This window comes from Paramormyrops kingsleyae, chromosome 5 (genome assembly GCF_048594095.1).
Source record: "Paramormyrops kingsleyae isolate MSU_618 chromosome 5, PKINGS_0.4, whole genome shotgun sequence".
NCBI lineage: Eukaryota > Metazoa > Chordata > Actinopteri > Osteoglossiformes > Mormyridae > Paramormyrops > Paramormyrops kingsleyae.
Window position 1 is genome coordinate 35,643,435 of NC_132801.1, and position 26,330 is coordinate 35,669,764.

At 38.1% G+C, this 26,330-nt stretch overlaps 1 protein-coding gene across 7 annotated transcripts in view; it reads right to left on the reverse strand.

Annotated features, from left to right (window-relative positions):
• Nucleotides 1-11,310: 11,310 nt before the first annotated feature.
• Nucleotides 11,311-26,330, reverse strand: part of LOC111841630 (uncharacterized) — a 65,429-nt gene continuing 50,409 nt past the window's right edge. For 5 of the 7 annotated variants that reach the window (XM_072712673.1, XM_072712671.1, XM_072712676.1 and 2 more), the window contains 9 exons: nucleotides 19,172-19,231; nucleotides 17,704-17,820; nucleotides 17,134-17,221; nucleotides 16,403-16,543; nucleotides 15,156-15,296; nucleotides 14,600-14,740; nucleotides 13,311-13,417; nucleotides 12,379-12,430; nucleotides 11,311-11,800 (listed from right to left, as the gene is read on the reverse strand). In XM_072712673.1, the coding sequence (XP_072568774.1) occupies nucleotides 12,386-12,430; nucleotides 13,311-13,417; nucleotides 14,600-14,740; nucleotides 15,156-15,296; nucleotides 16,403-16,543; nucleotides 17,134-17,221; nucleotides 17,704-17,820; nucleotides 19,172-19,231 (840 nt within the window). In that variant the 3' untranslated portion in view covers nucleotides 11,311-11,800; nucleotides 12,379-12,385. Of the gene's footprint in view, nucleotides 14,344-14,599; nucleotides 14,741-15,155; nucleotides 15,297-16,402; nucleotides 16,544-17,133; nucleotides 17,222-17,703; nucleotides 17,821-19,171; nucleotides 19,232-26,330 lie in introns of all 7 variants that reach the window. The other 2 variants (XR_011991826.1, XM_072712674.1) reach the window with 2 other exon arrangements.

Consider the following 26,330-nt stretch of genomic DNA (forward strand, 5'->3'; position numbering starts at 1 on the left):
CGTGTCAATTTCTTTTGTTAGTTCTGTCTTCTAAACTAACTAAATTTTAGTTTATTTTATTCAAAACTGTTTTTTTTTTTGTTTGTTTGTTTGACATGTAACTGTGACAGTTTGTATTTTTGATAATAAATTATTAAAATGCACAGGCAGTCTGATTGCTGTTTTTATGTTTTATAATTAGCCTATAACATTCCGGCCACTGATTTTTGTGTCCGTAAGCGCTGTATACTTTAAACGCTTTACTATTCTGTTTTAAGCGCTTTTCATTTTGAACGCGCTAATATCATGCTTTAGCATTTTCTGTCATATGGAAGTGTTAAACTTCAACTTGGAATGTACCTTTCCTTGTATATACGCAAGTTATTATATTAATATCATAAATGAACGATTATTCGACTAATCGCTAAAATGCAGGAGTGTTAGTCGACTAGGAATATCTTTAGTCGGGGGCAGCCCTACAGACTACTTTGAAAGTGGGTGACAGGCCTCAGACTCCAAAGGGTTACAGTAAATACTTATTATGCTATGTTTCTTTTATGTTCCTCTTTTTGTGTCTGGTACTATGACAAAAAATGACCAATCTATCTATCTAGTGCCGCTTCATTATTCCATCCTTTTTGCGCAATGTACTGATGTACAGTACTGTCAGCAAAACAGCATGATACTACCACCACCATGCTTGACCGTTGGTTCAGAGTTCTTAGGTTAAGAAAACAACCTCACCTTGACCCCTGCAAACATACCTCGTTTCATTGTGGCCAAGCAGAGAAGTTAATGACACATTCACACGTCATGGTGAGTGCCCTTACCCCCCCCCCCCCCCCATAGATAGTTTAGATACAGTAACAAATTATTTCAACCATAAATATTCAGTAAGTTGGAAACATTCACAAGTTAATGATGTTTTTAATTATTGCAATTATTTTGGAGATCGACTCATTACAGGCCTACTCCCGAATAGAATTAATACTCGCAGTGCTTTACTGTAGGATGAACTTTGAGGCATTTGAGCTACCTCTAAATGTTTAACAATTCACCAGAATTTTGGCAGGAAGCATTTTCTCAATTAACCTAACAAATGAGGAGGGTGAGAGATGACGATTTCAAAAGGTCAAAAATAAGTGCCACCCTAAGAGACAGTTTTTTAAACATAAAATAACATAATATAAAAAATATAAATAATAAAAGCAGCAAACAAACTAATTGCAGGACAGAGTAAGTGGATACACACTGTGTACAGATGCAGACACAATATACAGATTGCATGGCCTGGGTGTATGAGCGAATTATTTCAGAGAAATAATATTAAGACAGTATATTGTACTCAAAAGTGGAATATTGCACATGTTTGTTATGTAGGATTTCACTCAGTCTTCTAAATAACTCCACATTCTACCTTCACCATCTCCTCTATGTTCACTCATTTGTCTACCTAACCATCTACCTTGTCTACATAACCCTGCTTTTACTTCTCTGCCTGCCTCTTCTTCTCATAAGTGACCCCATCATCAATCTGCACTCTTATTTCTGATATTGCTTAATTTTTCTTCTCCATTCATAAATGTCCACCATACAAAGCATATGTACATAAAAGTATTTCATTCTGTGAACTTTTTCATTCTGTGAAAACAAATCATTAACTTTTCCCATGGTCAGTATATGGACACAAAATTCAGGGGCTGCGTTGAAATTTGCGAGATTCGGTGTAACATGCATGTCCATGTTATATTTGTATGCAAAAGTGTTCTGAATAATTCCTGTGTTACATGAGTATGTTTGTACCAAAGATGCCACTGTTGGTTAGCGTGTTTGCGTCGGTCATTGCAAGAAGGTTCCTTGCTTACTTGCATGTCAGTTTTATCCATTGTACTTTATGATAGCCATTATCAGTAAAAAGGGGTAACGCTGTTTAAAGCCTAATATTTTTCTTTACTGCTATATGCTGCTAAGGCAATTAATGTGTTTCTTGGTGTTATTATAGTGTGGGTAAATGGAGTTTCATTTTCGGGAATTGCTTACGTCTTTTTAAGATTGATCTGTGTGTGTAAAGTAAGTAATAATATATTGTAGCACCGGGCAGACCAAGGCATCGCAGGAGCAGAGATGGACAAGAAGACTTGCTGGCCAGGGAAAACACGCTTTTTAATAGCAGTCCTTAACAGCACTATAACAGGTACCCAACGAGCACAAGAACCAAATATACAGAGCGGGAACACAAGGTTGTCAGACACCGAACTGTAAGGTGCGCACACAGTGGGAGATTTACACAAGGATTGGACAGGATACGCATGACACCAGCAAACGCACATGCGACAATAGGGAAAAGCAACCATTAACAACAAGGGCTATTTACAATTGCACGTGGGACATGCTGGGACATGCATCCCACCGGCGTTACAATATGTTACTCATTTTATGTATTTGCTAATAAAGGATTGGTGGTATACAGTATGATGTTCTGATGTCGGAGTTCCACTGCTTTATAACTTTTATCATATGTTTGATTTTGCTTTTGTATTGTACACACTGTGAGGAGGGTGAAACATGACCATTTTTATTTTGCTTTTGTATTGCATAAACATTGAAAAGTGTGGATACACCAGATTTGTTTCCTAGAAAATCCTTTCATTTCTGCAACTTAAATATCTTACAGATACAGGGAGTTGTTAGCAGTTAGCTAGCAGGATTGCACACAGGGACTTGTAAATGATTAGTTAATGTTTAACTAAAGCCTTATATATGTGGTATAACTGAACATTATTGTAATGTGTTACCAAAAACTGTTCTCTGTCAAGTACTGACAAGAATTAAACCTTAATTAACCCTAGACTGAGAGATCTGGCGGAACACAATCCATACATGTCCGGGTTGCGTTCTGTCCGATAAGATGTCAGGTGACTTGGACGCTATGTGAACATCATGTACACTATATACATACCTATATAGTATACTGCATCTACACTGTACCTATACTCTTTTATGCAGTGGTAGTTATACCATATATTGTGTGTTGGTGACGACAGGATAGGTACGAGAGGGCAGGGGGAGAAGCGCATAAGGGAGTTGCTGTAAGATAACATTAGGAGTTTCAAATAAAAGTGTTTGATAAATTGCACAGTTTGGGGAACTGATTTTGTTTACACCCCAACCAAATACAACATAGTGTCAGAAGCAGTCCAACCTGTTGCAGCACAATCGTTCAGAATTTTTTCCAAATTATTATGCAAATGACATTTCAGTAGAATTTCATTGGAATTATTCTTCATCTCATTCTAGATAACTGTTGTCAAGCTCAGAGAGGTTTGTGAATTATCTTGTCAGGATCTTCATTAAAGGGAAATCTATTTAAAGAGTGTTCCACATTATTAAGCATGTCACAGTTCTCATGCAGTATGGGGAGGAAGAAAAACCTTTTTAAGCTGAAAAGTGTGAAATAGTGCAATGCCTTGCAAAAAGCATCACAAGAAGTGATATTTCATGAAAAATGATGAGATCAATGAACTATTAAAAGAAGAGTGATTCAGAGCACAAATGAGTTCAGTCAGAAAAAAACAAGTTGAGGAAAATTTCCACCAGACAAATGCATTAAAATGGGTGGCTCTTTTATTCACAGATGAATGCTGTACACCACTGGTGTCACGATCGGCATAGGGAAGCAGTCGAATGGAGTCGTGGATATGCAGAAAAGGGATTTATTTGCGGGGTAACACACTTCAGAACACACGCAACATTAATGACTGGACTGGGGAAACAAACTGAAATGCGGACTAAATACACTGAACTAATGACAGCAACAGGAAACAGCTGGTGAACATGGGGAATCCACACGGGGTAGATGAGGGGGCATGGCACACGGGAGGGTAGGACGAGCAGGGCATGACAACTGGATGGTCCAGATGGATCGAGTTCGGGGTGGCTGGTGGATGGCTACCCCTATTACAACTAGACTGCTGCACCTAGATGCAGCACAGAGGTGGTGGAGTGATGATTTGGGCTAGAAAATAGGGAAATAAGATGGTAGGTCCCTTTAGGGTGCTTGAAGATATAAAAATCACTTCTGCAAAACGTGGAGTTTCTTACTGACCATTTCCTTCCATGGCATAAAAAGAAGAATTGTGCATTCCAGAAAAAAATGCACCATCACATGCTGCAAAAAGCACCACTGATTCATTGCTACGAGGATATAATGAGAACATTTGATGGTGTGGCCACCATCATCCCCTGACCTCAGCCCTGTTGAGACCCTGTGGAACATCCCTAAAAGGCTTTTTTGCAAAGGATTTGACTTGCACAGCACTTCAGATAACTCTTTAATGGCTGGTCAGAATGATTTCTGACAATGTGTGAATGCTGAACTCTATCAGTAAATATGCAAAGTGGAAAGTCGCTATGTCGTAAGTACGGACATGTATGCAAATAATGTTTTTCTCCTTTTTTTAAATTTTAATCTCTGACCATGGTAATGTTGAATATATGCACGTGGAATGTTAATGGTATTAATATACTGGTTAAATGGAAAAAGGTTCTGACGTATCTTAGAAGGGAAAGGGTGGACATAGCGTTATTGCAGGAAGCCCACTTAAATGATAAAGAACTTTGAAAACTTCAACAAGGGGGATTTGACCAAGTTTTTTTTCCCTCATACTCATCAAGGAGTACAGGCGTGGCTATTTTGATTAGGAAAAACAGACCTCTAAATGTTTTATATAGCACAAAGGATGCAGTAGGGGGTTACTTAATTGTAAAAGGTATATTATATGGGGAAGAAATTGCATTCTGAGTATCTACTACCCCCAGGCCATCCAACTGATTTTTTAACTACAGCATTTTCTAAATTATCTGACCTTAATATTAAAAACTATTTAATTGGTGGAGACTTCAACTGTCATTTAAGCCCAGGTATGGATAAGTTCTCATTTAGCACACCATCTCTGTTGCCCCAAGCCAAGACTCTTATTGCTCTTTGCGAAGACCTAGATCCCTATTATTCAAATCACGGTCCTCGAGGTCCGAGCACTGCTGGTTTTCCAGCCTTCCTTTACCTGTGAGCCAGGTGTGAAGCCTCTGACCAATCAGAATCAGTAATTATTAAACTAACTACCTGGGAGAACTAGTGCTGTAGTTCTCGAGACCGGTCTTGGTCTCGAGACCGGTCTTGAGACCAATTTTTGTGGTCTCGGTCTTGTCTTGGTCTCGGCCCTATTTGGTCTCGGTCTTGTCTTGGTCTCGGACATAGCGGTCTCGATGGGATGGGGAAAAAAAGAGAAAACAGCACATCCTCACAGAACAGTATCATTATTCATTACGCGCCTCAATTGAAACGCAACCAGTCAGATGTATCTACTTTAAAAACGTTACATTGTATACATTTTCTCAATGGACACAGTGCTTCACAGTCCACACACTTCATACACATCGCATGATAGCGAAGTCGGCAAAGAAATGTTCCAAAACGTCACCACGCGTCACCATGTCACATGGTACAAAATCCTCGCGAGAGCAAGACGACTTGAGACAGACCGTGCAGCACAAATTGGAACCGCCTCCGTGATGACACAACTTTGCCCTTATTGGCTGAAGATTTTAGTCACACGCATGACGTTTGTATCCCAGGAAGTTCCAATGCGTTATCTGCTATTTCTCCCGAAAAGCACATAAAGCAGTGAGAACTGGTTTCAGTTCATTTACTGGTAAAATAAAGTTTAAATAAATTACATAAATGCTCTAACAGTACACGTAAGTTAGTGGTTTATTTATTGTTAGTTACTGTAATGTTTTGCTGCTTTGTTTGTTTAATCGTCAGACATACCCATCAGACATGCCCATCAGAAAGACATACCGATCAGAAAGACATATACCTATCAGAAAGACATACCAATCAGAAAGACATACCAATCAGAAAGACATATCCATCAGACATAACTATCAGAAAGACATACCTATCAGACATACCGATCAGAAAGACATACCCATGAGACATACCAATCAGAAAGACATACCGATCAGACATACTGTACCAATCAGACAGACACACCTATCAGAAAGACATATGTATCAGAAAGACATACCCATCAGACAGACATACCCATCAGACATACACATCAGAAGGACATACCCATGAGACATGCCCATCAGAAAGACATGCCCATCAGAAAGACATACCGATCAGACATACCCATCAGAAAGACATACCTATCAAACAGACATGCCCATTAGAAAGACATACCTATCAGAAAGACATAACAATCAGACATACCTATCAGAAAGACATACCTATCAGACATACCCATCAGAAAGACATACCAATGAGACATGCCCATCAGAAAGACATACCAATGAGACATGCCCATCAGAAAGATATACTGATCAGACATATCAATCAGACATGCCCATCAGAAAGACATACCTTTCAGAAAGACATACCAATCAGAAACACATACCTATCAGAAAGACATACTGTACCCATGAGACACACATTCCGATCAGACATATCCATCAGACATACCGATCAGAAAGACATACCTATCAGAAAGACGTACCTATCAGAAAGACATACCGATGAGACATGCCCATCAGAAAGACATACCCCTGAGACATACCCAACAGACATACCCATCAGAAAGACATACCCATGAGACATGCCCATCAGAAAGACATGCCCATCAGAAAGACATACCCATCAGAAAGACATACCCATGAGACATGCCCCTCAGAAAGACATACCGATCAGACATATCCATCAGACATACCTATCAGAAAGACATAACAATCAGACATACCTATCATAAAGACATAGTCTCACAGACTACGAGGAGTAGAAGTTGTCCTACTTGGCTGCAGTCAGTTTATACTCCACCCCTGCAGCCGCCGACAGATCGCACTCCACATTGCGTCAGCTGCAGTAGAACGCACCCATTGCTTCTTTAAGGGGGCATGGGCAAAATTACAACGTCGTCGGTGATTGACTGTTGTGCTGGCATTCAGTAAACCTCTGCTCGATAGGCCAACGAGTTGTCTGTCTCAGCGCATTCTCTAAAACGGAGCAAATTTGGTTGATCGAGTTTTATAGTCTGTGTGTATCATTGTGATCGTCCTTATTTTTTATCGATAAAAAATCGAGATCGTTTTTGTCTCCCAGCACTAATAGCATAGTTATAATTCAATTAAATTAGGTATTTCACATTCATTAGAAAGCACGGTCTTGGAGGTGCAAGTCAATCTGGAGGCTCATTCTCTTCAATTCAAAGCAGAGGATCATCACATAGCCGTATTCATAGTGTCGGAGAGAGTGATCAGCCCCCCCCCCCCCCCCGGCTGCTGACCCACAGAGTATGAGACACGCGCTGTTTTACTTGCAAGGGTGCACACCGCAGTGTAGCTACAAGGGTGTGGCACCACGAGAGGGTTTATTTATACTTTAAGGTGATCAGGTTACATTGTGGGTGTGAACAACATTTCGAGTGGGATAGAATGGGATGTGGAAGTGGGAGTGGAAATAGGAACAACAGAACGTACAGCAGAGGTGGGCTCGTCTGCTGCACGTGATAGAAAATTACTGTTAAGCACTTACACAGTTGCCATATAAAACAAGTTATACATTCATAAGAATACACGAGTGATAATATATACACAATCTCAACCTAACACATAGCTTACCCGAGGCCTCTCTCCCTGGTACTTAATATGAACATCTTTCTGGTACATCCCATCTCTTTCCCTTGACGAGGTCTGATAAAATGGTTATAGGAGAGGATTGCTGAGAATATTATTTTCCATCAGGCCTCGTAACTATGACAAATCTGGGAGATTTTAAATGAGAGACATATGGACATATAATTGAAAAGATAACATGAATTTGATTTAACGAGTAATGACACTTTACAGCAATGCCTTTTTTCTCTACAGTTGATCTGAGTAATGTGATGTTGATTCTATCCCTAGTCTGTTTTCGGTCTTGGTCTTGGTCTCGACCAGTCTTGTTCTTGGTCTCGCCTTAGTGTATCTTGGTCTTGGTCTTGGTACCCTCAAGTCTCGGCAGTGTCTTGGTCTTGATACCTTTCGGTCTCGGCAATGTCTTGGTCTCGGTTTAGGCGGTCTTGACTACAACACTACTCAGTTGTAACGAGTGGTTATTTCAGTCAAAGTTGCTCTTCTATCAGCTTGAATCAGTCGGCCCATTCTCATCTGACCTCTAGCATCAACAAGGCATTTTCGCCCACAGGACTGCCGCATACTGGATGTTTTTCCCTTTGCACACCATTCTTTGTAAACCCTAGAAATGGTTGTGCGTGAAAATTCCAGCAACTGAGCAGATTGTAAAATACTCAGACCGGCCCGTCTGGCAACAACAACCATGCCACGCTCAAAATTGTTTAAATCACCTTTCTTTCCCATTCTGACATTCAGTTTGGAGTTCAGGAGATTGTCTTGACCAGGACCATACCCCTAAATGCATTGAAGCAACTGCCATGTGATTGGTTGATTAGATAATTGCATTAATGAGAAATTGAACAGGTGTTCCTAATAATCCTTTAGGTGAGTGTAGATTAAGATACTTTATAAAGACCCTTTATCAGCTGTGCTTACTAATGGTTTGCAGTCCCCGGACTTCTACATCAGATGAGGCACGAGACAAGGTTGCCCTCTCTCACCTCTACTTTTTGTTTTAGCCATAGAGCCGTTTGCAGAAGCAGTGAGAGGAAGCCCTGATATACACGGCTTAACCATTGCGGATAGACAACATAAAATTACCCTCTATGGAGATGATAATTTGATTTTCTTGACCAAGCCCAACACATTGATAGATTTGGGGCCCTTTCAGATTATAAAATAAACTTTGATAAGTCAGAAGCAATGCCCCTGGGTAGTATGACACATAAACCTCAGACCTCTCTTCCCTTTCCCTTCAAATGGTCTCCAGAAGGTTTTGTATATTTGGGAATATTTATAACACATATTTTTGACCAAATGTATGTAACAAATTTCACGCTGCTATTTGAACATATTAAGCTGGACTTAGAGAGATGGAATACTTTACCTGTTTCATGGCTGGGTCGTGTCGCTTTGTTGAAAATGAACATTCTCCTTAGGTTGCTAGATCCAATCCAGATGATACCTGTTATATTTTCACAAAGAACTGTCAAGCACCTGCATAGTTTGTGTAGTTCTCTAATATGGTCTAAGAAAAAGCCAAACCTCAAAATAGCCACCCTGTGCATCCCACCCTCTAAGGGAGGTCTTGACCTCCCAGACATCTGAAAATATCAGTTGTGTATTCATTTGCGGGCTATTGCTGACTGGATGTGCAAGGACCAGCGTCACTTCGGCTTAATACAGAAAGCTCCATGTCCAAATTTCCGTTAGTAAGCATTCTATTTCACAAAGGACTCAAAACCCTCAAGCCAACATGCTGTAACCTAATTACGATCTGCATTGTTAAAGCATGGCGGATCATTAGAACACTAGAAGGACAATCTTGTATTACCTCTGTTTTTACTCCAATATGTGATAATCCAGATTTTCACCAGGAACCATTGACAGTGGCTTTTGAGTTTGGGCATCTAAAGGGCTCTCCACTCTACATGATTTACTAGATGGGTCCACTCTCATGTCTTTTAACCAATTAATAGAGAAATTTAGTATCATTCAACAAGATTATTTTCATTACTTACAGTTAAGAGATTTTGTTAGGAGGGACACTACTATTCTTAATGTCCAAAGTGTCTCACATATACAGAAACAACTCTTACTGCTTTGGCCTGGCGATACCATAAGCTCTCTCTATAACATTCTCAAAGGGTATAATTCTGCAAACACTTCTCACTTAAAGGAAATATGGGAGAGGGAACTTGATGTTGAGATTACGGATCATGAATGGTCTGAGGCTTGGAGGAACACAAATACCCTAAGTGTTTGTAATAAAGCTAAAGCGATTCAACTTAAGATTTTACACAGAGTTCATATATCGCCCTCCCAATGCCTTGTTTAATAGGAACTCTTCCCTACAATGTCCTAAGTGTAAAATAGAGACAGGTAGTCTCACCCACTGCCTGTGGTCTTATTTAAAAAAATCAGCTATTCTGGTGCATTATAAGGCAAGAAACAAACAGAATCTTATCCATCTCTGTAGAGTGTGACCCCTTATATATAATATTACTTGGAATTCTAAATGATCACATTACAGATAAAAATAAAAACAAACTGTACAAAATATTAACATTCTGTGCAAGAATATGTATTCTCTTGAACTGGATATCAGACAAAGTTCAGTTGATAACAATTTGGTTTAGTGTTTTATTTCAGTACTTACATGCTTGTCAAATGGCAAAGAGAATGTGTTTTATAAAACATGGGAACCCTTTATGTTATATATTGGTCTAGATCAGGGGTCTCCAACTCCAGTCCTGGAGAGCTACCGTAGGTTTTCTATCCTACCTGGCTTCTGATGAGCCACACCTGTTCTCAGGTAAATACGAGGAGCAGGTGTAGCTCATCAGAAACCAGGTAGGATAGAAAACTTACTGGATAGCAGCTCTCCAGGACCGGAGTTGGAGACCCCTGATCTAGATCTATCTAGCGTTCTTACAAGAGGGTTTACATAGCCTCCTCTTACGCAATTTGCATAAACAGTCATGATTCTTTTGTTACCCACCCACTTAAATGTATGTGCCGAGCTGTTTTGTTTTGTTTTATGGTATTGTGTTGTGTGGTGTTACGATCCCCAGTTACTTCATCTGTGTGTGTGTTCAGTGCAAAAAAATCAATAAACACATGCATATAAAAAATAAATACATTTCTGAAAAATTGTTACAGATGCTGAGGATATTGCAGTTGCTGAAGTAGTTCATTAATAGCTAGCGCATGAACATGCAAAATAAATTTTGCAGAACCCTGTGTTCCATTCACTACAGGTTCTCCTTTTAATAAAGTAATCCGGAAAAAGCCGGAAAATAGATTTAATATGTTCATAGGAAAAGTACATGGTATTTGTTTCTTTTAAAAAAAAAAAAAAAAAAGAGAGAGAATAACCAATTGTGTGTTGTTGGCAAATTCATCACAAACAGGGTTGTCAACTTTGGTCAGATGGCTGGTGTGAGATTTTTAATTCAAGACAAGGCTGCACCCACATTTACATGTATGTAGAGTTACATTAGCTTGTAAATAGTCTGTAGGGTTTGCAAACTACCCCAATGCTTCTGATGTGGCTAATTTTATATTTCTAATGGGATAATACAGATTTGCCTTAAGAATTCTTGTGAGAGTATAAGAATCTGAAAGTATGAGAGTTACGCCAAATGCATGAGAATTCAATTCAATTCAGCTCAATTTAATTCAAATCAAATGACTTTATCCCCAAGAGGCAATTATAAAGGCATGTGGCACAGCCACCATTCACACATGACAATAAATACAGAATAAAAAGGACATGTGCATATAAAAGGCAAGGTGCTTTGCTGCTAGGCAAAAGTTAATGATATGTCTTCTAATAAAGTTTCATTAAGAAGTTCCATTAAAAGGTCTGTTAATGTGATGCTGAATCACCCATGTTGAGAGTTGAGGAGCTGGACAGCCCTGGGACAAATGTTGCCCTTCTCCTCTGTGTCCTGCAACTTGGACAGCGAAGCCTGCGCCATGAAGGGAGCCATTCAAACATGGGGAACAGTATATGTGAGGGATCCTGTAAAATCCTGCAAGCTGATTTTAAGAGTCTGTTGTTCACATAGGGTGGAGAGAGCTCTAACAGGGTGACCAATCATTTTCAACTTTGGCAGCGTTCAGCAGATGCTTCCTGTTTCATAGGCTGATGGAGTAAAACCAGCAGGTGAAGGAGACATGTCATGATACTTTCAATAATAATGGGGTATCCGTGGTTGTATTAGTGTATCAGAGTATCAATAGTTCTACATAAAGTCAACCCTGCACAGAATCAAAGAGTAAGCTTTTGAATGGTTTCTTGTGTATATGGTATATTAATGTATCTCCAAAAACAAACAAACAAATATATAAATAAATTACTGGGGGAACCCCAACCCCCATTCCTGCTTTGCAAATTCTATCTACACATATTTCTTCAGTTTTAAAGTGCCAACCCAAGTGAAGGTCCCAAGATGACAATTTTGTCAGGGGGCCCAGAGTTTCTAGATAGTGGTGATCACTGATACCAAGACTGATCATTAAATTATGCTTGTAAATACCAAGACTGATCATTAAATTATGCTTGTAATATGCAATAAATGAAATGTTAACAATATTGCAACATGATGTTTCAAACAAAAGATGCATCGGTAACATTAATATAGCTCATTCTAATTTAGATACTAGTATGTTGCTTTTGAAAGTGTAACAGACAAAGGCACCACTACAAAAAAACAGCCATACCTCCTTATCACCTCATGTATAAATCCAAATCAACAAGTTGCTTAAGGTTTTTCTGGAGAAGACAAACAAATGGCAATAAAACGACCAGTCAATATCCAGACAAATCACAACTGGCGTCCATGTACGGTCTCTGTATTTCCAAACATGTTAATGACTAATTCTCTGTTTATTTCACTACTGTTTCATTATTATTAATAAATTATTTGTATGTGTAAAACATTCATATTTATATACACTAATGTCATTCTCAGGTATTTCTGTTAAGTAGAAGACTATGTAGAGCTTATGTTACTATTTTTCCCATTAAAAACCATTTTTAAGGCTCCCAGTATTGAGAAAATTATGCAATTTATTTTACCTTTATTTTTACTATGTAAAATTATTATTTTATTTTTACTAGGTGTTAACTATATGTTAATAGCTCAGTTACAATAATAACTGTTTAGCCAAATCGTTTCCATATTACAGATGATACTAAAGCTCTTTTAAACAGTATGTCCATAAGTTATTTTCTGAACATTATTTCTGACCACAATGTGTATCTCAATATTAACAGCGGCTGTTACATGCTGTAGTGTTTTACTGTGATGTGCATGCCATGTCCTGTCTCTAAGTTACACCATGATCCTGAGAAATGCTGTCATATCACAGTACACATTCAAATCTGCACACATTTTCAGACTCCTCAGAGGTTATTCCACTAAGTAAAATGTGCTATACTTGTCACAATTCCATCTATACAATAGCAGACATACAACCCTTACATATTGATGAAAACTGTATATAAGCTGCAAGTCCTCTCATTATCTCGATATCTGCATTAAAAATAATAATTGCAAGTATGGCTGTTCTCAGCTTCCGTGCTCCAGTATAGTCGGGACAACATTTAATATAACTGTGTATGACCTTTTACTAGTGAGCTAACAACTTACCAGCTCTTTGTTTAGTTGTTTGATCTTGTTATAGAAGTAGAATAAAATGCATATGGCTCCAAGCAAAACAAGCACTAATACAATTATGACGGTTAGATATTTAAGATCTAAGGGAAAGAAAAACAAGACATTTAGTGTGAGCCTAGATTTTTGTGGCATGTAACAAGGGTCAGCTGAAGGCCTACATTTATATAAGCAAATCATCAACTAACCCTGTGTTGGCCCTCCACCTACTGTGCTTGGGTGCTTGGTTTCTTTATTTTAACACTTTTTTCACATAAAATCTTTAACCCAAGCTTCTTGTTACATGCAACAGGGGATTTATTCCCAGCACTAGGGTAATACATCCAGAACATCCATCTATCCTCCAATCATCCATTCTATCCCCCCAAAAAATCAGTCAAGTATCATGACTCCTTTCCATATGAAAAAATTCATTAGACTGTGGGAGGCAACTTGCACAACCATGGGAGACAGAAACACCACACTTAAAGACCGTAAGTGGGATTCAAACCCCCAAACATTCTGGGAATTAAAAACAGATCCTAGTTTTTAATCATTGTCTATAAATCAGGGTTATTTATTTCTTTGTTTGGTGATCACATAACACCCCTGTTATATGTTATTCTGTTATTATGCTGAGAGAAGCTGCAGGAGCATGCATTACTGGGGCTAGTTCTGTGTGCTAGAACATAAGAACATAAGAACATAAGAACTATACAAACGAGAGGAGGCCATTCGGCCCATCGAGCTATTCGCTCTCGGTATGAATGTAGTAATAGTTCTACATAAAATCAAAGTCATTCTGGGTGGGTCTTGGCCTCTGGCAAGGTTTATAGCAGGACAACTCAATAATTTTCCATAGGGCAACAGCTCCCAAAATTTTTTTTGGGGGGTGGGGTCCATCTTGTTATATTTTGCCGAGCAGAGGGTGATCACTGGTCAATGTAGTCAGAAGATGGATGGATGGATGGATGGGATCTAGGGATGCTGAGATCAGGTAGCACTTCCTTTAATGTGTTTGGTTGTTTGTCTGCAAAGATCAGCAGTTGGCCCCTTAAAAAATTTACATTGCCATGTTCTCTGTTTCATAATCATAAAAATTAATGAGATTCTATTTTCTTTTAATCCATAAGAGTGTATGGATGAAATCCAATAAAAGCAAGTCACAGGCGTATTTAGTGTTAGTTTTTCCAAATGGAATGGAAACATTTGCTCCTACTGAAAGCATGCTTAAAAATCAGTATTGCCTGTATTATTTACTCAGAAATAGAGTATGGAATACTCACCTCCTTTTTCTGATACAGTTGGTAAATTTGTTGCAGCAGTAACGAGAGATGTTGGATTTTCTGTTCCTGTGTAAACTGTACTACTGGGCATTTCACTTGAGCTTATATTATTTTTCGGTGGACATTTACAAGTGTAGTCAGCTAAATGACAAAAAGATAAATTTCAAAACAAGTAGGAGGTTCATTTTACTGTCTGTATATTCCAATAACTGCTACAATGATTTTTAATATTAAGCAGAATATAGTAAAATCATAATAATTCATTTATAACATAAAAATCATTTGCAACTGTCTGTACTTAGAATATTTTGTACATTATATATTGTTTCATCCAATCTGCATTTAACTCATGCATCCTTTAATCCTATAATAATAATAATTGAATCACCTTGGGTAACAATTTACTCCCCAAATGAAATCCAATAAAAGCAAGTCAAAGGCATATTCAGTTTTACTATTTCAAAATGGAATGGAAACATTTGCTCCTACAAAAAGCATGCATAAAAATCAATGTTGCCTGTATTATTTACTCAGAAATAGAGTATGCAATACTCACCTCCTATTTCTGATACAGTTGGTAATTTTGTTGCAGCAGTAACGAGAGATGTTGGACTTTCTGTTCCCGTGTATACTGTACTACTGGGCATTTCACTTGAGCTTATATTATTTTTCGGTGGACATTTACAAGTGTAGTCAACTAAATGACAAAGATATAAATTTCAAAAGTAGAAGGTTCATTTTACTGTATGTATTCCAATAACTGCTACAATGATTTTTAACATTAAGCAGAATTTAGTCTAACAGTAAAAGCATCATAATTCATTTATAACATAATAATCATTTGCAACTATCTGTACTTAGAATATTTTATACATTATATATTGTTTCATCCCATCTGCATTTAACTCATGCATCAGAGGTCTGCAACGGGGCGATACGCGGCACAAAAGCATGCGGCGCGGGTCTACATTTCAGAGTTTCTTGCGGAAGCGGAACAGAAACCTGCGGGAGTGTGCGGGAGCGGGATGAAAAATCAGTCCCGCGCAGACCTCTATCTGGGACGCCGGCACAATGGAAGCGCAATGAGCGCACTGACTGAGGTTGGAATAAACGCAGAGCCGCGCCACAAATTTCAACGTTTCGCTATATTTCTCTCATTTTGACTGTGAAATGTTTCTATTGAGACTGTTTGCATATTTTTAATTCACATCTGTAGCCTAGTTAAAAACGTTGTTGGTTGTATTTTTTGTGGAAAACTGGTTAGCCAAATCTACCCTTATACAGTATAAAAGACATCTTTAATTCGCAGCCGGAGTCGTGTCCACATAATATAGCCTATGTTTCATAAATTCTTGTATGTCAGTTAGGCAACAAATAAATTTGGTACATTATTTAATTTATATAAGCCAAGATATTATAGCAGTTAAAATGTGTCCGGTATTTTTGGCCTACCCTATACTCCACCAGCCTTACTTGTGGGATTCAGCAGGCGGGAGCGGGACAAACCATAACAGATGCGGGCGGGAGCGGGTCGAAATATTACACATTTCTGCGGGAGCGTGCGGGAACGGGATGAAAAATCAGTACCGCGCAGACCTCTATCATGCATCCCTTAATCCTTTGCAATTGAATCACCTTGGGTAACAATTTACACCCCTAATGAAATCCAATAAAAGCAAGTCACAGGCGTATTTAGTGTTAGTTTTTCCAAATGGAATGGAAACATTTGCTCCTACTAAAAGCATGCTTAAAAATCAGTGTTGCCTGTATTATTTACTCAGAGATAGTGTATGGAATACTCACCACATTTTTCTGATTCAATTGGTAATTTTGTTGCAGCAGTTACCAGAGATGTTGGATTTTCTGTTCTTGTGTAAACTGTACTACTGGGCATTTCACTTGAGCTTATATTATTTTTCGGTGGACATTTACAAGTGTAGTCAACTAAATGACAAAAAGATAAATTTCAAAACAAGTAGGAGGTTCATTTTACTGTCTGTATTCCAATAACTGCTACAATGATTTTTAATATTAAGCAGAATATAGTGTAACATTAAAAGCATAATAATTCATTTATAACATAAAAATCATTTGTAATTGTCTGTACTTAGAATATTTTATACATTATATATTGTTTCATTCCATCTGCATTTAACTCATGTATCCCTTAATCCTTAGCACCTTATCTGTAAATACTGCTGAACAGTAAATAATTTTTATCTGGACATATTTCATGTTACCAAAAACTGGATATCATCCTATATGCTCCTACATGTAAATATTGCCTAAGCAACATTTCTTTGTACTTTGCACTATAATGATTTGTAAATGTGTGTCATGCAATGACAATAAAGCTGAACCTTAATCTCTTCATTTTTCCAAGTGCAGTATTATCCAAATGCGATTGAATAAGATTGACTGTTCACCATGAGAAGACACTTGCTCTTTGTTCTTCTGTGTTATGTGGTTCCTCCATTATACCTCCTGCACATTCAGTCTGCATAATACTTGGCATACAGTGAAACAACACTTACGGTTCAAAATTGTGGAAAAGTTCGAAATGAAGTCCTTCACTTTCCGAAGTACTGTTGAGCTGTAATTGCACTGTGGACAGTCGGCTTTCTAAGTAAATAAAGGATAGATGGATTTTAAGAAGTAAAAGGGCTGGAGTGTTTAATTCTCTACCCTCCAGCTGTGTGTGAAGGCTTCCTCCATGAATTTTTGTTTCCGCCCTCAAAACAAAAACATGAAATTAATCTTGCCCACAATGTGCGTGAGTGTGTATGCCCTGTGATAGGCTGGTATTCTGTTCAAGGTAGACCTGCCATGTATGGCATCCATTTTTATTGTCAAACTTGTAGGTAACCTGGAAATAAGTGTTTGTGAGTAATATTAAAGAAAGCAAAACTATGCTATGAACTATGCCATGTTTGTATCCAGCAACCTTGCAAGGGATTGGGATCCCATGGAGGTGTACCCTGTGGCATTGGATAAGTGGTGCAAAAAGGGGCCATTTTCAGCTGAATCTAGGTTTTCATCACAGTTTTCAACAAAACCCAAAACTGTCAGGGTAAAATTTACAGTAATGACCAAAATATACCCACCCCGTTTCTGTCAATCATGGCGATAATCTTCTGAGAGGTATTAAACAATTTTTCACATTTGCTTCCTTTTGTATTCTGAGAGAAAATACGCAATGTTTCTCGAAATTCACAGCAATTCTGTAAAAACAAGTCAAGCAAGCAAAAACATGTCAATCGAATAAGAACTACAGTCAAGATCAGTTGAAGAGCTCTTTTCCAAAACACGATAAACGCCAAATAAAAAAAAAAAAAAGAGCTTGCCATGCCATTCTGCTGTGTATTAAGCTTATTCACTGCTCCATCAACGTTTCATGCCAAATCGCTATATTTTCTTGTTTAAAATGTAACGCAATTGACACCATCTTCTCAAAGAGAAGCACAGGTTTGGGGGAACCTGACTGTCCTGCAGGAACGTAAGCAGCTGGCTACACGATGGACGGATGGGAGAAGTGGAGGGTCGTGTGTCTGGCGGCTCTGTCCGTGGAGGACATCGAAGATATCTACCAATTCGGAACCATGATTACAGGTCAAATAAAGGGTCATTCCATTCCATTTCATTATTGCAAATTGCAATAAGCGCGATATCTATTTTTTGGCTAAATGCAACATCTCCTCTCAACGAATCAGTGTTCAGTCAGTGCTCTAAACTATCTAATATGGCGGCACCGTAGAGAGAGGAGTTTTCTTGCTTGTGCTGGTTGTTTAAAGACAGATACTGTTTGAAAATGGATGTTTTAAATACTTTTGATGGTTCTGAAGAACAGGAGAGAGCTACACCAGGTGGTAGACGACGTCGTTTAAACAATGAGAAAAATCACTATTGTGGAGGTGGATTGATCCCAGCAGTTGGATGTCAACACATTACTGCCACGAAGTTTTGCCATGCAGATAAATTTACACCTGATGACCTGGTCATGAATTTTTGAAAGTTTTATGACAAACCTGACAAGGTTGAACAGGACAGGGCTCTAATTCATCTGATGATGATATTTAGCTGTTTATTTATTTGATTCTATCATAGATTGTATGATGAGAGTTTCTGATATTAAATATAGACTAGATGTTCTCTTGTTTCAATAAGAAGGACAAAAAAATTATGGATTTATAGCATTTTGAAAAAAGAATGGATGGATTTATTGCGTTTTGGAAAAAAATATAATAAACTTTGGATTTATAATCAACAACATTGTTGTTAGATTTGACAATTACTGTTGAACATGTTCGAACTGAGTCAACAAACTATTTTAATAGGATAAATTAAAAAATTTGCAAATGTCTGGGTTTGGGTAAATGTCATTTTTTTTTTTAAATATATAGCATTTTGGCAATAATTGAAGAGCTCTTCAATTATTGCTCGGACAATGTTAAATTTTGTAATATTCTATCAAGGTTGAATTGTGAAATAATGTGTAACATATGAAAGTTCAGTCATTTGATGTTATTTCACTGCAGCCTTATACAGTAGCTCCACATGGTTGGGTTTGCTTACCTCACAACAGCCACTGATGTCTGGTATACTGAAGAGGTAATCCTGTGGCAGACGGTCTTCCTGAAGCAAAACAAATAAAGTCAATTTTTAACAGACTGCTTTGCAACATATTACAAAGTTTGAAAAATAAATTCTCGGAATGATTAAGGTAACTGACAAAATCCTGAATTGTGACAATAAATGTCTACACGGCTGTCAAAATGGAAACAAAGAAAAGGAAGCAGGAAAGTAGTTTTCAGGATGAGGATGTTGGTGAGAACAATGACAAGTCAATCAGCTCTTAGTGTCATGGGACAAGGGTGCCTAAGACTACTTACAGGGTGCCTAAGACTAAAGACTAAAATGGTTTAATGCCATGAACTGAAGCTGGTACAGTGAACGGCAAAAACAGGAATGTGGCCAGAAGACAGGCGTGTGCATTGTCCTCCAGAGTCCACTGATCAAGGCACACTTCGAGTTCATAGGACATGGCTGTCCCATTATGTTTCAGAGCTGTTAACCCCTTAGTGTGTTGCCCCATTGCACTTCAAATGGATGCAATGTAATAATTAATAACTATTACAGACAAAAATCATCGGAAAACCCAAGGGGTGTGCAAAATTGTTCCCTGTAGTCCACTGATCAAAGCACACTTCACTAGATGTGTGCCTGTCTTGTATAGTTTTAAAGTTATTAACCCATTCATGTATTGTCCCATTGCACGTTATACGGATACCTTCGAACATTCAAAAATTAATTAAAAATCGTACGTAAAGCAATCTGGGAAAGAAAGGGGTGTGCAACAGTCGCCATGAGCCCAAAATGCTAAACCACCATGTCATTATAGCTGACAGGTATTAGCTATTAACACGATTTTGCACAAATCACGAAATGGTTTGAAGCGCAAACATAATTGGTGTGCATCGTTGTCTGTGTACTGGACATCACGATTCCGTCATTAAAAACGCCCCACCTTCCGTTAAATGTTATTAAAACCAGAAAACTGAATATCGAATATGAAGCTAACTTAACCGCTGTGCCCCACGTAAACTTGACTTAACCCCTCATCTTTTCAATAGCTAGAAACTTCCCTGGTCAGCGCGCTGTTGGAATAGCGAAAGTTACTGAACTGGATGGGTTGGTAACACTTTATGAACGCGAAATATGTGTTGCATACACCGAATCCTAATAAAAGTACACTATTATAGATCTACAAAGATGCAATTCAATGCTGTAAACTGGCTCCAGAGCTTCCCACCATGTTGCAACGTTCTGATGCGTCATGGAGTGGGCGTGCTCAGGCGTGTTCACTCTAAATTCCAGCTGACCAATAGACGTGTAAGCTGCTAAGACCCGCCCACCCGTTAAAACAGTGCCAAAAGTCAGAAAAAAAAAGCAAAAAAAATTTCCAGAAGCAAAAAAAAAAAATAATGCAAAAGCAAAGAAAAACATTCCAGAAGCAAAACAAATTTACGGAAGAGGATTAGGGCCACCATGAAAATATTATTTGAATTCTGACTTTAATTTCAGAATTCTGACTTTTTTCTCAGAATTCTGACTTTAATGTCAGAATTCTGACTTTAATCTCAGAATTCTGACTTTTTTCTCAGAATTCTGACTTTAATCTCAGAATTCTGACTTTAATCTCAGAATTCTGAGTTTAGAAAAAAAAGTAAGAATTCTGAGATTAAAGTCAGAATTCTGAGATTAAAGTCAGAATTCTGAGAAAAAAGTCAGAATTCTGAGATTAAAGTCAGAATTCTGAGAAAAAAGTCAGAATTCTGACTTTAATCTCAGAATTCTGACTTTAATGTCAGAATTCTGACTTTTTTTTCTAAACTCAGAATTCTGAGATTAAAGTCAGAATTCTGAGAAAAAAAGTCAGAATTCTGAGATTAAAGTCAGAATTCTGAGATTAAAGTCAGAATTCTGAGAAAAAAGTCAGAATTCTGAGATTAAAGTCAGAATTCTGAGAAAAAAGTCAGAATTCTGAGATTAAAGTCAGAATTCTGAGATTAAAGTCAGAATTCAAATAATATTTTCATGGTGGCCCTAATCCTCTTCCGTACAAATTAGAGAAGAAGAAGAAGGGGGAAATTATTTTATTCGACTTTTTTGATATTTGGAAAACAATATTTTCATTCTGATACTTAATGATTTGCTTGCGGTTTTCAAAATTTTGATTAATACTTTTGGCACAAAATTAACTCCATAAATCTACCCTTATATAAAAGACATCTTTAATTTGCAGCCGGAGTTGTGCCCACATAATACAGTGGTACCTAGGTTCTCAAACTCACTATAACTCGAATTTCTTGAAAGTCGAACAAACCAGTTTGACCTAGAACTCGATCTGAATATCAGAAGCCTTCATCAAAAAATAATTATCTTTAACAAAACCACATGTGCCACGATTATTGGCATCCCTGGAAATTATAGTGAACACAATGTAACTGAAGCATCTTTCCCCTGTAAATTGTGCATCTTTGAGTTGAGTGGAGTGAATAGGAACTTTCAAGCTGTAATCCATGACTTTCTGGTTAACAGGAATGCAAACATGAGGAGACACAGAGCCCAAATTCTCTTAGTTATCCATCAACATGGGAAAGATAAGAGAACATACAAACCAAATGAGGGAGAAGTGTGCTGACCTTCATAAGTAAGGGAATGGGTATTTAAAAATAGCTACTCGCCTTGAAATGCCCAACGGGATCTCGATTTAATTAGCAAATGGGCTGATACTTGGCATATGAAATTTAACACAGATAAATGTAAGGTAATTCATGCAGGGAGCAGAAATATAAAGTACAGATATTTTATGGGTTCCACTGAAATAAAGGTAGCTGATTACGAGAAAGATCTCGGTATGTATGTTGATGCTTCCATGTCCCACTCTCGCCAGTGTGGGGAAGCAATAAAAAAGGCGAACAGAATGTTGGGTTATATCTCTAGGTGTGTGGAGTTTAAGTCAAGGGAGGTGATGTTACACTTATATAATTCCTTGATAAGACCCCACCTAGAATACTGTGTGCAGGTTTGCTCACCATACCTCAAGAAGGACATTGCTGCCTTAGAAAAGGTGCAACGAAGAGCTACAAGAATGATTCCTGGTCTTAGAGGAATGTCTTATGAGGAGAGGTTAGCGGAACTGAATCTGTTTAGCCTTGAGCAAAGGAGACTAAGGGGGGATATGATTCAGGTCTATAAGATTCTAACGGGTCTGGATGCTGTTCAGCCAAATGACTATTTCAATATTAGTCTAAATACTAGAACTCGTGGCCATAAGTGGAAATTAGCGGGAGAACATTTTAAAACCAATTTGAGGAAGCACTTCTTCACACAGCGTGTAGTTAGAGTATGGAATAGTCTTCCTGCTAATGTAGTGGAAGCTAAAACCATGGGTTCCTTTAAATCAGAGCTAGATAAGATTTTAACAACTCTGAGCTATTAGTTAAGTTCTCCCCAAACTAGCTTGATGAGCCGAATGGCCTCCTCTCGTTTGTAAATTTCTTATGTTCTTATGTTCTTACGCGTGTATATATAGTTCTTATTTTCTTTACTTTAGCCAAATTCATGTGCATGAGTATCAAGGACTACATCACAGTTAACAACTGCAATATCACCAATACAATCACAAATACGCATACAATAAGCATGAGTAAACTTGCATACGTTGTTGTGTAAACGTCAAAGTTAATAAATAATAAATAAATTCAGTCAAACTTCCCATCACTACTGTGTAGCGGCTGGGCCACATGAGCTCACCGCGCCCCCTAGCGTGGTGGAGCACTTCCGGTTTGGGATCGTCTACTTGCTGTGCATTTTCTTTCTGTTTCTGCTTTTTCTTTTGTTTGTCTTTTTTCACTTGCAGCGCATTTTCATTTTGTTTCTGCTTTTTCTTTTGTTTGTCTTTTTTGAATTGCAGCGCATTCTCATTTTGTTTCTGCTTTTTCTTTTGTGTTTTTTAATTTGCAGCGCATTTTCATTTTGTTTCTGCTTTTTCTTTTGTTTGTGTTTTGTCTCTAGGGGCCACCGTATATGATAGAGTACATCTGGTTCTTTTACATAATCATACTGCTTAATGAAACACCAAAAGAAAAACAGTATATATTAAGTAAAGAACAAACCGTATCAAAAATCTTTTGAGTTCATTATCAGAATTAAGCACATACTGGAAGTGAAAGGACATTTATATTGCTGAAAATTCATCAGATATTCTCAGTGACAAAAAAAGTTAAGCACCCAGAAGTAATGGTCCGATATGGATGCAATTTAAGCATAATTAAGTCCCTGTTCCACGCTTCTGTGCTTGTTCAGCAGCGAGCTTCTGCTTCCCCGTCTTCTGACATCACTAAACCACTTTCAGCACTGGATGCTCTGGTGATGCCAGAAAACAAGAACACACTCACTGCTACCTCATGTCACACCTGCTTCACCTCGAAAGGCTTTGGTAGAACAGTGCTGCTACCATAGATTTTTACCACACTTTTGCACAAGCATATCAATTTCCGCAGTCAAAAAGCGATCTGGCTCGCCGGGCAAACGCACCATTGTAATACCAATCCATAGCAATCCGCTGCTGCCATTTAAAGGTGAGGTGACATTCCATTTTAGATTCTTAATTTCCAAATATGAATTTGACATGTCAATTGTCTCATTGTTTGTACAAAAAGTAGTAATTCAAATTTTCAAATCAAAGTTACTTTTATTTTATTAGTCCACAGAACAAGAATTTTAGTCGTTATTAATTTATGGAGCATTTCATGAAACATGTTCAAAAAGGCAAAAAAAGAGGTTTTAACTCCTTGAAGACTTTAAAGACCAGGAGATGGAAGGGGGAGCATTTCAAATCAGAAATGTAACTAGTTATGGCCCTGAAAATATGAATTGTTTCCTAAAAGGAGTGGGAACTCTGACATCCTCAAAAGCATTAAGAACACATTGACAGTGACTGGGCCATTCATCCCTCTGGATTTCAATGTGACAGGATATCACAGGTTGTGGTTCTTGAATGATTTCGAGCACATCATCAGAGGTAGCACAGAATGTTATCTCCTCTTGCAGGCCAGAAGAACCTGTTGGCACTGGCACGGTGCATACATTTGACGAAGGCATGCTTTTCATCTGTATTCAGAAAAATCCCTAGATAAAGGTCATTGTCATATTTAAGCATATACCATTTCCCAATGAGCTTTTAATTTCCCTAAACAACTGCTTTTTTCTGCACCTTTTGGACTGTCTTGTTAAAAGTGAAGTGCTGTGCGATGAAGCACTGACATCTCAGCTGCTTTTGCGTGGAGCACATGCAACTGACTTCCCAGTAATGGATCTCTCCTGGAGTGAATGTGACCACTTAGTGGGTTTTCATTGTGAATGGCACTGGGGGAATCTGACCTAGCATCCTTTCCATTGCCTTCTCTACTGCTTTGCATGCTACATCAAACAACAACAATTGTAGATGTTTCTGTGAATGCCTTAAATAGTTCATGGGCACTGGGTTTGTCGCGACCATTGGTCATCATCTTGTCTGCTGTTCTTTCCAAGGTCCCCCTAACACCATCCAGGGCCCCTTTACCATGGCTGGTTTTGAAAGAATCCCATGTGCCACCTCTAAAACTTCGTCTTGCAGGCTCTGTGCTGAAAAGGAAGAAATTCCCTTTCTGCTTATATTGTGTACATGGTCTGTCACTTAGAAAGCATGGATCAGATACTTGTGGATATGTGGCGTGTAGATAATCCAGCACTGGATTCATGTGTTCCCATACAGTGACAGTGGTAGGACCCTCCTCTTCCCTTGCATTCCCTGCTGTGGCCCATTGAGTGAACGCAACCTTTGCCCTACTGTGTAACTGAAAGGCTGAACCATCTTGTCTTTGCATTCTGTGCATTCATCACACATGCACAGCTTGCTGGAGATGTCACAGGTTATCATTTGGGTCAGACTGTTAAGTACTGAGGAACTGTATCTATGGGCCTCAAATGATGCAGTTTCTCAATGACAAATCCAATATTTTCATGGATCTTGCACAGGTAGATGTTGTGGTCAGAGAGAGTAGGATGCACAACCCAAAATGGATGAAGCTTACAGAAAAGGGAGTATAATGTCTTATGCGTGTTTTCAGTTTTCAGAAAATTCTTCTTTTTCGTCATGTCAATCGGAAACCTTTTTCTGTTTCTTCACCTTGTTCCTGGTAATTGTTTATTTTTATCCGATTGTTATCTGACTAACATCATGTTGGGTGAAGAAGGTTTTCACTTTGGATTTGAAAGCAGTGGTGAACATGTTTGTGGGACGTCTCCTGGTGGTACAAAGGTTTTCATACTGCAATGCTTCATTGAGAATCTGAGGGCATTCTCAGCAAATCCTTAAAGCCTTTACTTTTCCACAATCCTTCCCACTGTTACCTTTGCGATTAGTTGTTTTTCTTTTCTAGTTTTATAGTGATTCTTTACATTGTCAATCAAGGCTTCATGATGGAGTACTGTTTTTCTGATTTTGGAGTTTACTCTGCCTGTCTTAGTTAATTCACTTACTTTTGAATGAGGAGATTTGCGCTTATTTAAGTGTTTATACCGTTTCTGTATTTTGTCAGCATATTTTTTCCTTCTCTAACAATTTCTTTAGTTTTTCAATTTATTTGCATAGTTTCTCTCTTTCTTCCTGTAAATTGGCTTTCCTTCTTCACATTACCTGAAACAAAACAAAACAAAAACCATTTAGTAACTTAGTGGGTCAGTAATGTACAACATATATAAAACAATTACCCATCAATCATATGCCTGCTTCTCATTCTCTACAGCTCTGGAAAAATTATGAGATCACTTCATAAAACAAAAATCAGCATTTTAAAATCCTGGTTTAATCCTGGTTCTGATGGCAGAAGGCTACACAGCAGAACAGAATGCTGTAATACATAAATGCTCTAATAGTACACGTAAGTTAGTGGTTTATTTATTGTTAGTTACTGTAATGTTGCGCTGCTTTATTTAGTTAATCGTCCAGTCTGTGAAGAAAGCATTCAAGTAAGAATTGCATTGTAGTATGACTCATGTTCTGGCGCGTACAATTTATATTAGGTCAGCGTTCACGGTTCGACTTCTGATATTCAGATCGAGTTCTAGGTCAAACTGGTTTGTTCGACTTTCAAGAAATTCTAGTCCTAGTGAGTTCGAGAACCCA